This window comes from Scleropages formosus, chromosome 6 (assembly GCF_900964775.1).
Source record: "Scleropages formosus chromosome 6, fSclFor1.1, whole genome shotgun sequence".
NCBI classification, from domain to species: domain Eukaryota; kingdom Metazoa; phylum Chordata; class Actinopteri; order Osteoglossiformes; family Osteoglossidae; genus Scleropages; species Scleropages formosus.
The window spans coordinates 8,185,596-8,200,136 of record NC_041811.1 but is presented as its reverse complement, the minus strand read 5'-3'; the positions used below and the strand labels follow the sequence as shown (position 1 = coordinate 8,200,136).

General features: G+C 46.0%; 1 protein-coding gene across 4 annotated transcripts in view; it reads left to right on the top strand.

The window, feature by feature from the left end:
- Positions 1-14,541, top strand: part of LOC108922599 (pre-B-cell leukemia transcription factor 3-like) — a 69,136-nt gene that overhangs the window by 46,953 nt on the left and 7,642 nt on the right. For 3 of the 4 annotated variants that reach the window (XM_018732821.2, XM_029253208.1, XM_029253209.1), the window contains exons 3-6: positions 2,340-2,584; positions 5,250-5,440; positions 6,536-6,671; positions 7,272-7,301. In XM_018732821.2, the coding sequence (XP_018588337.2) occupies positions 2,340-2,584; positions 5,250-5,440; positions 6,536-6,671; positions 7,272-7,301 (602 nt within the window). The remainder of the gene's footprint in view (positions 1-2,339; positions 2,585-5,249; positions 5,441-6,535; positions 6,672-7,271; positions 7,302-14,541) is intronic. The other variant, XM_029253210.1, reaches the window with a different exon arrangement.

Genomic DNA, 14,541 nt, shown 5'->3' with positions numbered 1-14,541 from the left:
GGCGGTTTACTGCGTTTGGGGTGGGTCATTGCGATTAGGGCGAGTCATTGTGTTTAAGGCGGTTCACTGTGTTTAAGGCGGGTCATTGCGTTTCGGGCGGTTTGCTGCGTTTAAGGCAGGTCATTCCGTTTAGGGCAGGTCATTGTATTTAGGGCGAGTCATTGCATTTAGGGCGGTTCACTGCGTTTAGGGCAGGTCATTGCGTTTAGGGGGAGTCATTGTGTTTAGGGTGGTTCACTGTGTTTAAGGCGGGTCATTGCGTTTCGGGCGGTTTACTGCGTTTAAGGCGGGTCATTGCATTTAGGCCGGTCATTGCGTTTAAGGCGGGTCATTGCATTTAGGGAGGGTTATGTTGATATGGGCAGGTCATTTTGATTGGGCTGGGTCATTGCGTTTAGGGCGGGTCACTGTGTTTAGGGTGGTTCACTGTGTTTAGGTGGAGTCATTATGTCTAGGGCCGGTCATTGCGTTTAAGGCGAGTCATTGCGTTTAGGGCTTGTCACTGCATTTAGGGCGGGTCATGTTGATTCGGGTAGGTCATTTTGATTGGGCTGGGTCATTGCGTTTAGGGCGGGTCACTGCATTAACGGAGGATCATATTGATTGGGGCGAGTCATTGTGTTTAGGGCATGCGATTTCTCAGTTTTTAATTCCATATCTTTGTTATATGTTAAATGTCATCCGTTCTCACACTGTTTTCTGCCGCAGGTGCATTAGTCTGTCGATTAATTAGGGTTTGTCGAAAGACAGGCACAGAGGAGATGACGCAGAAGCCAGAGGGCCACGATGGTTGAGCCAAAGTCAGGGTCTGGACTCTACAACTGGCCTCCTGCCCAAGGCTTTCCAGAACATTCTTCATAATGAAACACACGTTGCCATTAAGAGGCTTGATTAAAATCTTCTGCAATAGAGAGACATTTCCATCTTCATCTCTCTATTCATTTTGCTCAAGCTGGCAGGGAGCAGCCCATCGCTAAAAAAATCCACACACACACGCGCAAGGAGGGGGGCAGGAATGGTGTCCGGCATGATGAAAAGGGCTGTCTTCAGTCTATTCTGTATGGCTCATACAAAGTTAATAAGACATTAAGGACATCATGCAAATGAAATTGAGTCTCACACACACACACACACACACACACACACACACACATACTCTCCCCACCCCTCCACCGCAGCCCGTTTTCTCCTTAGGGCATCATGTTTAAATATCATGTAATCTGCTTGGTATAAGTTTTTTCCGGACACACTGATTTTTTCCAAATGGAAACACATTCTGTTCCAAATCTCCTCCTTCTCTCACCACCCCAACAGACGGCACACACACACAGCCTGAAACCGCTTGTCCCAAGCAGGGTCACAGTAAGCCGGAGTCTAACCCGGCAACATAGGGTGCAAGGCTGTAGGGGGAGGGGACACACCCGGGACTGGACGCCAGTCCATCGCAAGGCACCCCAAGCAGGATTCGAACCCCAGACCGACCAGATAGCAGGACCCAGCCAAACCCACGGCGCCCCCTTCAACAGGCACCAGTGTTGGGAAAATATGCATGTTTCATGCAGTTAGTAAGAATACCTTTCTGCACTCTATTTGCACAAGCATTCCTTTATCCGATGCCTTTGTCCAAAGCAACGTACAGTGATTTATCCAATGTCTACTGATGTGAACCTGGGTCCCTCTGATGCCTCCAAGCACCACTCCACCTGCTGCCACCAGTTCTCCCTCATTCTGCAAGCTCAAAACTCCTTTTCTTCCCACACTCATAGCAAACCATATTATGCATGACAAATAAAGGTATGTTGCATAAGTAAATATAGGACAGCAGATGGCATAGTGGGCAGGGGCGCGGCGGGTTCATTTTCTGATTATATTTGATACATTTTAAGAGTAACAAGTAGATTTAAAGTAGATTTAAATATTCTCTGTCCACATTTTAAAAGGGTCTTAAATTTCACCCCTTCCGGGCTCACTTCACCCATGATCTCTTAAGTTCATGTAAGGTGTAAATGTTCACGCACTATAACTTTAAGGCCTGGATAAACCTTTATGTAGCTGCTGTAATGTAACGTAAATGTTTCTATGTATCTTAAAAAATTACTTGGAGGGCGATCAGGAATTGTGGATGTTCTCATAAAGTTTTATGCAGCTTCTCGTGTGATTGGTTCGTATGGTGGAAAGAAACAAACTGCAAACAAACAAGGTGAGTTTTTACAAATGAGCGACGTGGAAAATTCCGGAATTTGACTGATCGACTCCTTTCGTCGTATGGCTGCATAAGATGGATGGCTGGGCGTTCTGCCCTCGTTGCTCCTGAGCTGATCCTCGCTCTGCTTCCTCAGGGCTCAGCATCCGAGGCGCCCAGGAGGAAGACCCCCCGGACCCCCAGCTCATGCGGCTGGACAACATGCTGCTGGCGGAGGGTGTGTCGGGCCCGGAGAAAGGGGGCGGCTCGGCGGCAGCGGCAGCCGCAGCCGCAGCAGCAGCGGGCGGAGCTTCGGACAACTCCATCGAGCACTCGGACTACAGGGCCAAGCTCTCGCAGATCCGGCAGATCTACCACACGGAACTGGAGAAGTACGAGCAGGTGAGCGGGGGCGGTGAGCCAGATCCCATGATGCACTGCACTGAAGGCTTGCTGTGGAAGGTTGAAAGGCATCCGTGATACACCACTTTAAAAAACACTCCCAACTCTTCGGAAACCGTCTCTTCAGGAAGAGGTCATCATTTGGCTCTAATGTACGTTACATTTACGTTTACTCATTGACTCATTTTTCTCACGCTTTCCTCCAAAGTGACACACAGTGTGAGGCTTCCTACAGTTATTTACCAGTTTATACAGCTGGGTAAATGTCTTGCATTAGCAGCATTTTTTTCCATTACACACATTATAAGTAATGAGGTTCCAGAAGGTTCTGTCACTGTGGTGCAGAAAGTGCCGATGCAACATTTCTACACAACCACATTGTCTGAAACCGCTTGTCCCCGAGGGGGGGGGTCACAGCAAACCAGAGCCGAACCCGGCAACACGGTGCAGGGCTTGAGGAGGAGGGGACACACCCAGGACGGGACGCTAGTCCGTCGCAAGGCACCCCAAGCGGGACTCGAACCCCAGACCCACCAGAGAGCGGGATCCAGCCAAACCCGCTGCGCCACCGCGCCCCCTCTACGCGTTCCCCATATTGCTAATATTCATATACAGTTAAGTAGATGTATTTATCACAGCTGCAAGGTGATAAGGATGTCTTGTTACCAAAATAGAATATAATAGAATGAAATAGATAGAAGACAATAAAAAGGTACTGAAACTCTTGTTTACACTGGCTCCTCAATTTTGGAACACAGTTTTGGCAGGAGGTCTGTCAGTTATTTGAGTTGTCAAAGTCACTGTTACTAAGTCAGAATCAGTAAAGGCTTGATGATATCATACATGCCTTGACTTATTTATGGGTTTGGTTCCGTCACCTTGGTGAATAAAGTGCGTGGGCTGATAACACTACCCGGAGTTCATTGGAAGTTGCTTTGGAGAAAAGCATCTGCCAAACAAGTAAATGTCAATGTAAAAATCTCGAATATAGTCGGAAATCTAGGTTTACTGCCGTCGCTCGGCTCAGCAGGTAAGCGCAGCTCACGTTCGCTCCGTTACCGATTTTTGAAAATGCGAAGAACGTACAACTGAAAGTAAATAAATGAAGCGGAGGGCATTAGCAACTTTGAAAATGTGCGAGTCGGCCGTCGGTAACATGAGGACTGGGTTTATTTTAAAGGAATCTCAACTGGCACGTTCCAGAAATAGCCGTGAAGTTGCCTCAGCTGCCGCATGCCCTTGTGCATTCTCCGGTTGTGCCGGCCCAAATCCCACGCTATGTGGAACCTCCGCCCGTGGGGAAATTTCTACTAGACTTTAATTAGCATCACAGCGATGCCTTGCCTTGGGATTTTCTGCCCTGCCTCTTTTTTGGGCAGCGGGAACCTGTATTTTAATATTTCCCCTGGGTCGTAGGAATCTGGGGGACTCCCTAGGCGGCACGCCTTGCCTCCGTACTGTAGCGGCACATATCGCAGCTCCGCCACGGGACCGAGATGGCTTAAAATACCCGCCGAGTCCCTGTTGCCTGGACCTGGGCTGCGCCAAAGCGCCGCCCATCTAATTGAACATTTATTTATTCGTAGCCGACATAAAGACTGCGGCAGTTTGGTCAAGGCGCTGGTTCAGCAGTGGATGGATATGAATTATATTACACAGTGTCACATTTCCAATAGCGTCACTGTTTAATTCAGCACCGTTTCAATGTCCTGTTTAGCTTTCAGCTTTTGCACACCCTTCTCCGACTGCAGGGTACGCAAGAGCCCGTGTTCATTGGCTCGTCATTAAAAGAACGGCCCGGTCACGTCGTCGGTAATTTTTTTTAATGTCGTTTTCATGTCCGAACGTCTTCCGGTTTATTTTTTTATTTATTTTCAGTGGCAGGTTATCCACATATCTGTTTTCTGAAATTTCTGTCTGTGGTGGTTCATGCCACTTGTGCTTACACAACCAGCAGCTAGATGGCGATAAAGAGTACCCAAGGGAACAGCAGTGTGGGATTTCCTACATTCATTTTCCATCCTCTTTTGTTCATAGGTTTCGTTTGGTAACAAAATGAAGAACATACTTATTTATAGGATGAACTGGTCACCAGTAGAGATTTTTATTGCATTATTTTTAATTTTAATGGCGCTTGACGTTAATGCTTCTTTTTAAAACTCCTGCAAAATATTTCTTATTTATTACAGCTATATCCAAGATTTTGTGCAGAACCTAAACCATAAATAAATTTAAAGTCGTGTGAATTATTGATTCGATTGGTTGTGACAGTGGTAAAAGAAACTTTGGAGTTGCAAAGGAAACAAATTATAAACGGACTTTGCGGTCGAAAATGTTTTCATAAGTTGGGGAAAGCATACAATTCATACGTGCCAGTGTCTTCAATTGGCTGTTCTTTCTTTTTGTATTTCAGGGCTTTGTGTTTGTGGAACTTTTTAGTGCTTGGTTAAGAGTAGCTTTTTTGGAGAGTAAAAAACACTTTCTGCAGAAGTGGACATATCTCGCTTTTGGGTGCATCCAGGAACTGATTGTCTAAATGCAAATAGCTGGTATTGTTAATAGTCTATTAATTATTTTTTTAATGAGAACTTATGAGTTCTCTGTATGCTGTATACTAGTCTGACTGGTGTATCTCCACATCCCAAACCTCACCCCTGGTCCACAGGCGTGTAACGAGTTCACGACCCACGTGATGAACCTGCTGCGGGAGCAGTCGCGCACCCGGCCCATCTCGCCCAAGGAGATCGAGCGCATGGTGGGCATCATCCACCGCAAGTTCAGCTCCATCCAGATGCAGCTCAAGCAGAGCACCTGCGAGGCCGTCATGATCCTACGCTCCAGGTTCCTCGATGCCAGGTGCATCTCGGCGTGCGCATGATGCCCAGCTTCCGTGCCTCCTTTGACACGGGGGTGGTCAACCATTCTCTCCATGTGTCGAGTTGTTACTATGTATTTGTCCACATTGTAAGATCACAAGAGATCTGGATTTTCTGAGAAGCACCTCTTAGAGTCCGTTCGACACTCTCGATTTTGCAATGTGTGTGTGTTTTTGATGTTCATTTTTGCGTGCTTGTGGCTCGAGGCGTATTTACAGCGCGTGTTCCTTGCTGCGTACCTTCTCTCAGCTCTTTGGCTTCGGCTTCTGGAAATTCTTTCAGAGACACTCCACTGGTCAAACACAAGAAGGCCCAGGGAGTCGCCATGTTGAGATGAGCTGCTCCAGATCATTTTCACCACACTGCCTTCATAAAATCCAGTGATCTGCCGACTCTTCCAGTACGCTGTTACGCTGAATTTGGACAATTTCCTCCAAACCTCCGACCACCGCAAGGCAAGCAGTCTTGATGGTGGTCCAGTCAGCCTAGCCATCTCCATTTGGGTTCACACACCGATGAGAGAGGTTCTAATGCTTGCGGGAGGCCGACTGCTGCAGGTTTACCAAATTTGCTGCAGTGGTGGACGCTTAGCGACACCCGGGGACAGTGGAGCGTGATTCAGATGGAGAGGCAAATCGAGCGGAAGCGCCGTTTCCCGTGTCTCGTGTGCGAAGACAAGCAAACGGCCGGGAATAACAAGCGAGAGTTCGGCGGAATGAAGCGCTGGACCCTGGGGCAAGATGCCCAGATCATTAGCAGGGCTTATTAGGGATGCTTTCGGGTGGACGGTCAGCTGGATGTGGTGCGGTTAGTTAACGTGGTGATGCTCCAGCATGACCGGGCTTGTTTCAGCCTCTCTGCATCGGTCCACCGCTTTAAATAAACATTTAAATTTTTTGCTTAGGCTGGAGATCGCCGAGCTGTGGATCCAATTAAAGGACATGTGGAGAGGCGTCAATCGCAGATTCCTTCAGCCACCCGAAGGGATCGCTTGAATGAAACTTGAAACTCATTCTGTTTTTTTTTTTTTTGGTCTCATTTTGGCTTTTTTTCATATGCGTTTCGCATCCAATAGACGGAAGAGGCGAAACTTCAGCAAGCAAGCAACGGAGATCCTCAACGAGTACTTCTACTCGCACCTCAGCAATCCCTACCCGAGCGAGGAGGCCAAGGAGGAGCTGGCCAAGAAGTGCTCCATCACCGTGTCACAGGTGGGTGTGGCAGCCCCCATATCCGACTGCAAGGCATGGTGGCATGTGGGTGACAAGGGGGGCCAGTAGTGGTACACTTTGGTGACATCATCATACCTCAAATTCTGATTGGCTCTACAGTTACAACTGAATTCCCATTGGCATGGTTACCTGCTCTTAGCCCCGCCCACTCCCCACCTCTCTCTTTATTTCCCCTTGCCGTGCATGTGTTCTGTTCGTCCAGCCTGCTCAGTTTTGTCTGCAAGGTTGAAATACAGCGCTGAATCTATTTACCCAAGTGCTTTTTTTCCGAACATGGATCTTTTTTTGGTCAAAAATACCCCAGCTGCTCTTTTTTCAAGCTTCCCATCCATCCTTAACTCCCCACCACAGTACCCAGAGTCCCCAAAGCGTGCCCAGAGTGAGGTCACTATTTGGTCCAGGCCTTGGTATAAGTTTATTCCGGAAGCAAGGCTGGTCTTGACCCAGATCTAACATCTGTGCTTCCCTTTGTGCTCTCCCAGTGTGTACAGTCTGAGTGTGTGTCAGTGTGTATGGGGAGGGTGTCTGGCTGCAGCCCTGAAGAGTCATACTGTAAAAGCCGTTCTTTTTTGCCTTCAGGGGGTGGGGAGCACCATCACAGTGTCACAGGTACGTCCAGACATCTCCGGGCCAGCGCCGTGCTGCTCCTTTTCTCATTTTTCAACTGAGCGACTGGTTGTTTTCCTGTCTTCCGTGCGCGTGTACTATGACAAACACCCTCACGCTCACAAACACACCAGAACACACTCAGTCCTTTGCTCGTACCGGGCCTGCGGGTGAGACGCATACCTGGGAAACGGTTTTGAGACAGTATGTTCGGTTTTACTCTTTAATCACGTTATGGATAAGTGCTTGCTGACGACCCCAGGCTATTTGCATACGGCTCTTGTAATGTTGATCTTTTTGAGCATTACACGATCTACTCGGACCGCTATCCGAATTTCCAGCTCGTTTTCCTGACGAAATAAGTCTTCAGCGTTACCGTTGCCTGGTTCTGGCTTTCATTCCTGTTATAGTGATAGTTTGTTCGGTGCCAATCTTTCAGCAGAGGAGCCTGCGTGATGGAAAGCATCACGCTTTTCTTAGCTGTACCATCCGACCCCTTGAGCAGATGGGGAAACAAGAGGCGAACTGGCACATGTTTAGACTTTTTCACGTATCTGCCGCGTTTGTCCAAGGCAGCCTGCAAGGTTGGTACACTAAGCTACTGACAGTGGTTTACCCGTTTATACAGCTGGGTAGATTTTGCTGCATCGGTTCAGGGTGAATACCTTACTCGAGGGTAATAGAGCAGGAGAGGGGATTGAAACCTGAGTCCTGCTATATCAAGGCTCCAACTATAACCACTACACCACCTACTACGCTCAGTGTGCATGAGGAGGTGGACTGTCCAAATTAAATAAACAAAGTGATCTGAGCTCTGCAACTAAACGGTATAAAACGGGATAGAAATGAAAAGAAAAAAAGAATCCATCAAATTTTAGAGCGAGGATCTGATTTCAACTGACACAGTGGTGCACTCATCCCATCCCTGGGATAGGATCTTGTCTTTGCAGAGCTTGGTAAATTTTTGCTGAGGTAAAATCTAATATTTTCCACAGAGATCCATGCGTGAACGGAGACATTTCCATTAGATGAAAAGCAACTGCTTTTGCCCAACACCCCCTGGGTATTGAGCGAGCGAAAGAATAAATTAGCATGGAAAAAAGGGGGAAAATGTTTTTACAGCCTGTTTGGGAAATGCGTGTTTTTGAACAGAAGAAGAAGAAGAAGCAGGCGTGAGAATGACAGGGCATATTAAATCTAATTTGATCTTTTGCTCAGTGGTGGTACAAGAGCGGAAATGGGAGGGATATGCATCTTGGGGCCTTTAATGGCTCGATGGCAACAGGATGAGTTGTTTATCAGCGTAAGCTGATAGAAAGTCGTGGAGGTGGCTGTCAAGGCGAGTGTGGCTGGGTGGGAGGGGCTAATGAACCGTTTCTTACCTTTACATTTATTCATTTAGCAGACTCTTTTCTCCAAAGCGACGTACAACTCGGAGTAAAGAAAAGTGCACTCTACCGGAGAGGTACAGATGCACAATTCTCAAAGTACAGTCAGTTTGTCTAATACAACCGTTTTTGGCCGCGTACATTACATATTTACATTCGTTCATTTAGCCGACGCTTTTCTCCAAAGCGACTTAAAACGTTAAGCTGCTTACAATTATTTACCCATTTACACAGCTGGGTAATTTTACTGGAACAGTTTAGGGTAAGTACCTTGCTCACAGGTACTACAGCCAGAGGTGGCGATCAAACCTCTGACCTTTGGATCTAAAGGCAGCACCTCTAACCACTACGCTATCAGCTGTCCCCTGAATGTACAAACATAGCTGCCTACAGAATTGATAGGAAAGACAGAAAATGTAGTGGAAGTTTACAAATTGAGAGAAGTGGGTCTGAAAGAAATGTGTCTGGAGACACTACTTCGGTGCTGGAAGGATTCAGCGGCTCTGAGGGACAGAGGGAGCCAATTCCACCGCAGCGGAGTCAAAGTTGAGAGGCTTTCGCCTTTTGATTTCGAACCTCTTGTGCACGGCTGAAGAGAGGTGGAGCAGCTTAGCAAAGTCAGGCTGGGGTGTAGTGAGTGATCAAGTCCCGTATGTACTGGGGAGGATCGTTGATGAAGAAACTGAAGCTTTTTGCCGAACCCAACGGGTCACTTCGCTCCGTTTGGTCACGGCTTGCCGGGAGAACAAGGGTGAGTTGGCGGTAGAATCGTGAATCGAGGTAGTCCACCTGCCAACTCCCCCTTTGTAGTACGGGAGGTTGTGTGGAGGAAGGGCAGGTACTGATGAAAAGTCATTTGTAGTCCTCTAGCCAAGCAAAGTTAAATAAACGCAGCATCAATATTTCAAGCCATTACATATTTAGTGGAGGCATGCGTTAAGAATTAATGAACTCCACTTCATCACCAATAATGTTCGTTCCCCCGGGTCTCGGAATCAACCTGTGGCATTTTGATTTAGATGAGATCTGAGGATTCATTAAGGCCTCCTCAGAGCAGGCACAGTCAATCGGGATGGACTGAGTACCTGGAAGTAAGATCTTCACACCGTAGATCAAAGGAGATGAAGAAAACTCGGTGAGATGTCAACCACTTCCTAGTGGCCACTTTTCATGGGTGCGAGAAACAGTCGTCTTTGGGTGGAAGGCTCTATAATGTCGCAGTTCTATGGTAACTGGGTCCCAGGCCTGCTGCCTGGTAATATCACGCGGGCGATCCTCCAGTTACGACGGGGTTCTCTTCCGACATCCGCGTAGTGAGTTCATCTGTTTTAAGTCCCAGATCTCCTTATACTGGTCTTTTATGGGGACCCACATGGGCGGGACTAAGGCACAGGACAGCAGGTTTGTCCAACAACAAGGAGCATTACTGCAAACGACAACCAACTGGAAATGGTGACATGGCCCCATTCAGAGATAATATACAAGAACTAGAAATAGACACAAAATGACCCACGCACTTTTAAGTCCTCCGTGATTCCCCCCCCATTTGCAGCAGCTGGTCGTCATCATGCTACGATGGCGAGATGGGCTGTTGGGAACCGTCCGTCGAGCAGATCCCGCCTCCTGCCCAAGGATGCATCACCCACTTGCCCGGAGAATAATTAATATGCATGAATATTATATTTTATATTTGGCTTTTGTTACATTTTTTCACTAATTTAATATGCTATTCATGTTAAAATAATACTAATATATAGAGAAATAATTATATAAATACAACACAGCATTATAATCAGAAGATAATGGAGCCGACTGGTAGCGTCAGGTAAAAATCCCCCATCCAGCTGTAGTACCCCTTGTGCAAGGTACTTGCAATTTTTTATTGTTCCAGTAAAAATTACCCAGTTGTATAAGTGGGTAGATAATTGTAGACACTTTGGAGAAAAAAGTGTCATGTAAATAAATTTAATAATATATTTTCACGCTTCACTCTTATTTTCATTTCAGAATTAGTTTTCTTTCACTTTTCCTTTTCCGTGCCGCCAGAATACTGACGTTTTTGCTTGCTGACCACTGTAAATACAACGTATCTTGAATGGAACCACAAAGGAAACATTCTGAAAAACAATTGTTTTCTACATGAAGCGCAGTTACTGACAGACACACTGACTGAGTAAATAAGAAATATGGTATCTCGCCGCGGCACCACCAGCCGAAGTTATCGTTCGGCACGCGGAGCGGTTTTCGTTAGATGTTGTGACCAAATTGCCTGCCTTGAAAATAATTTCACGTTGATGGGACAACTTCCATAAGTCCAGTTGGTCGTAAGTCATGTAAGTGTAGGACCACCTGTACATTCATTTTATAGTTTTGCATATTTACTTTGGGGGCACCAGGTAATGTTGGAGTTGAGCGCATAGATATTTGCTGGTTTAAGTTCCACTTCCCACTCCTGTATAGTACCCTTGATCGATGTACGCTGAATGGATACGCTAATAATACCTCGCAGTATAAAGGAGTAAACTGCTACACCCCAACCAGACCCCTTCGCTCGTCTACTTCTGCACACGAAAGGTAAAACATGGAGGTTCTCGGTTCTGGCTCCTTTGTGGTGGAATGACCTCCCCCTCTCACTCGGAACTGCTGAAACTCTGTCTACATTCAAGAAGGGTCTGAAAACTCACCTTTTCCGGACTCGCTTCGCCCAAGATCTCTCCGGCTCACGTACGGTGTAAATGTTCACGCACCGTAACTTCGTGATCATCCCCAGATGTGCCTTTACACAGCCGCTACTCCGGCATTGTATGTAAATGTTTGTGTACCTAAAAAAAATTTGTAGGAAGGTGATCAGGATTCATCTATCCTGCATTTTATGCACTCGCTAGAGCGATGAACATCGGTGCGTCAAGCGGTTAGTCACAAACTAGGTTTACTTGAGTCACATGTCTGCAGCCATGTCTCTTTCTCCTAATGTAATGCACAAATTATATTTTTTCTGAGATGTACGTCGCTTTGCAGAAAAGCGTCTGCTAAATGAGTAAATGTAAAATGTAAATCATTGCAAAGTTGATTGTCTAGCACTGCAGGTCACCTTGGACAAAAGCATTAGCTAAATAAAGAGTAATAACAAAGAAAGAACGTGAGCCTCATGAGCACCACCACAAGAACCTATTTCACGTATCAGTTCTGAGGTGTCCAAGTGATCAGGGGTACCCCACCCTAACCCTGAGGTCCTTCTTTTTTGGGGACCAGGTAGGATAGTGGTTAGGGTTACTTAAGGTTCATGGTTCAAATCCACTCCTTGATCAAGGTACTTATTCTGAATTCCTCTTGCGAGGATACCCAGCTGTATAGATGGTCAATTGCTGCATCTTTCCTGATAAACACAAAAAGAAAAACCTTGAGATGTCTGAGTTTGGGTCACATATTAATCGTGGATTACACTTATACATCTGTAAAGTTTTCATCTGTGGAAAAAACTTTTTAAATGTCTTTGGAACAAACTTTAATGAATGACATAGTAATGAAATTGAATTATGACTCTTGGAGATTTGTAGAAGCAATAGGAAGAATTCGTAAGGTATCCATTTTACACTGATGATAATGGCGCTGGTAATGATAATGATGATGAAGATGAAGACGACGGCAATAATGTGCTGCCATTTTTACTATTTTTATTGGGGATTTGCGCTGTCATTACTGCGTCTCCGTGATTGCAACGAGCAGGCATCGGAATAAATTTGCAATCAGTGCGATCGCAATGTGCCACTGTGCCATAAGCGGCATGCAGAGATGAGACTCCATGCTGAGACTCTGCTGGTGATGAGCGACTCCTTAATTGTGACCCCCCCTCCCCCCCAACTCTGTAAGTCCTGGGAGACGCTGTCTGCTGATCCTCACCTTATAGCTCAAAATCCCATGAGGTGTGGATCCCATTGCGAATACCCCCAAGGTTTTCCATGAAATCTATATACCTGAATGCTTTCTATTGCTTTATCATCATTAGTGATTGTTTGCACATTTTCTATCCAATATGTGCCCTAGACTTTGTGCTTTTCAGTGGACAGATGTTTGTGATTAATAATGATAGTTTCGATGGCGCTTTTCTCCCAAGCAACTTACATTATTAAATTACTTATTGATTGATGCTTTACCTGATGATACAGCTGGTTCATTTTTACTGTATAAGTTCAGAGTAAATACCTTGGTCTAGGGTCCTACAGTAAGAAGTGGGATTCAAACTTGGGTTCACCAAATGGAAGGTGACAGCTCTAACTACTATGTGTCACGTCCACGCCCACAACACAAGCGACAACACCTAACTCCGCACTAGCTCTTGAGTAATCGCTCACCCTATAAAGACCCTCTTCGGCTCCCGTACCGTTGCGGAATCTCGTTTGGGACAACTGCCCTTCCTCGTGTTACCACACTCTTGCTCTGTCCATGATCTCCGGATTTTTTTGACTCCTTGCTTTGTTCTCCGACCACGTCCATGGATCCTCGTTCCCGTCCCGTTCGCCGATCGACCGACCCTTCGCCCGTCCCCGGTTTTGAGAACTTGCCTCTTCCCTCAACTTCAGACGAACAACGCTACACTTGGGTTCAGCCGTCCCGGCTCCCTGCGTTCCGCGTGACACTATGCCACTTGCTGCCCTTAAATTAAATAAATGTTTAGACGTAATATTGCTCTTATAATTTTTACTACTTAATTAAATATTTCTAAGACATTTTTAAACCTTCTCCTCTGTCCACATTCATAGCTGGTTGAATGTCAATGATGCTCTTTGTCTTCTGCCTTCAGAAAAGTCTCACACGGGAGGTTAAGCAGAGGGGATGATGACTAGTCCTCTCACCGCATCCAATTAAGCCCGGCTTCTTAGGTTAACCTCTGGGTAAACCGGTAACACAATGGACATCAAGGCCGCGCATTGCCAGGGGTGCCTTCGCTTGAGTGCTCATTAATTTTAATTGCCTCGATATTAAAGATTTAAATGCGTCTCGCCCGCCGTCTCGTGTGCCTTTCCGTCTCCGCTGGTTCGGCCAGGCTTCCGTGGATATTAAAATTTCAGAGCAGGGAAGGAAATCACATAAAGCCTCATTACGGACAGCTGCTGTTTGTATTGTCCAGGAGAAGCCTGGGGCTGGGGTGGCGATGGGCACACCTAACGAATGAGCGTCTCGCAAACGACACCAAGTGTAATGCTGTGCTTACGCTGCTTAAGTCGGGCCTCATTAGGACACGGCTCAATCCTCTGTTCTTTTAACCCTCTCTTAGGCAAAATTAATACAAGCAGTAGGGAAAATCTGTACCAGCTAATGCTAATTTGCAGCATCTGCCTGGAGAGGGTTAAAAAGAAAATATATAGTGTGATAATGAGGTTGTCTTTAATATTCTGTTGTGGAGCATTTCAGTGCTGTTATTAGTATTCTGTATTTGACTCTCTTGAACAAAGTGACTTACACCGATTTACCCATTTATACAGCAGGGTCATTTTTACTGTATTATTTTATGGTAAATACGTTGATCTAGGGTCCTGCAGCGGGGTCAGCGGACCTTCATATTACATGGAATTGGCACTGATCACTGGGCCGCCTGCTGCTGTTGATTTTCATGTGTCAAACTATTACAAGTAATTTTTTGTAACATAATTAAGAAATGCCGAGTGTAGTGTACATCACAGGATTTTTCTTAGTTTTTGAAATAAACAATGTGCTCAATAAGCTTTTGTTTTATTTTCATTTAAAGTTACTATGCAAAGGTTGTTAAAGTTTAAAAAAAGGTCCGTTCTACACAGTTTTGTCCATAACTTGTAGCAGTAGTACTCCTAATGACACAGTAACGTGGATGTGAAGCC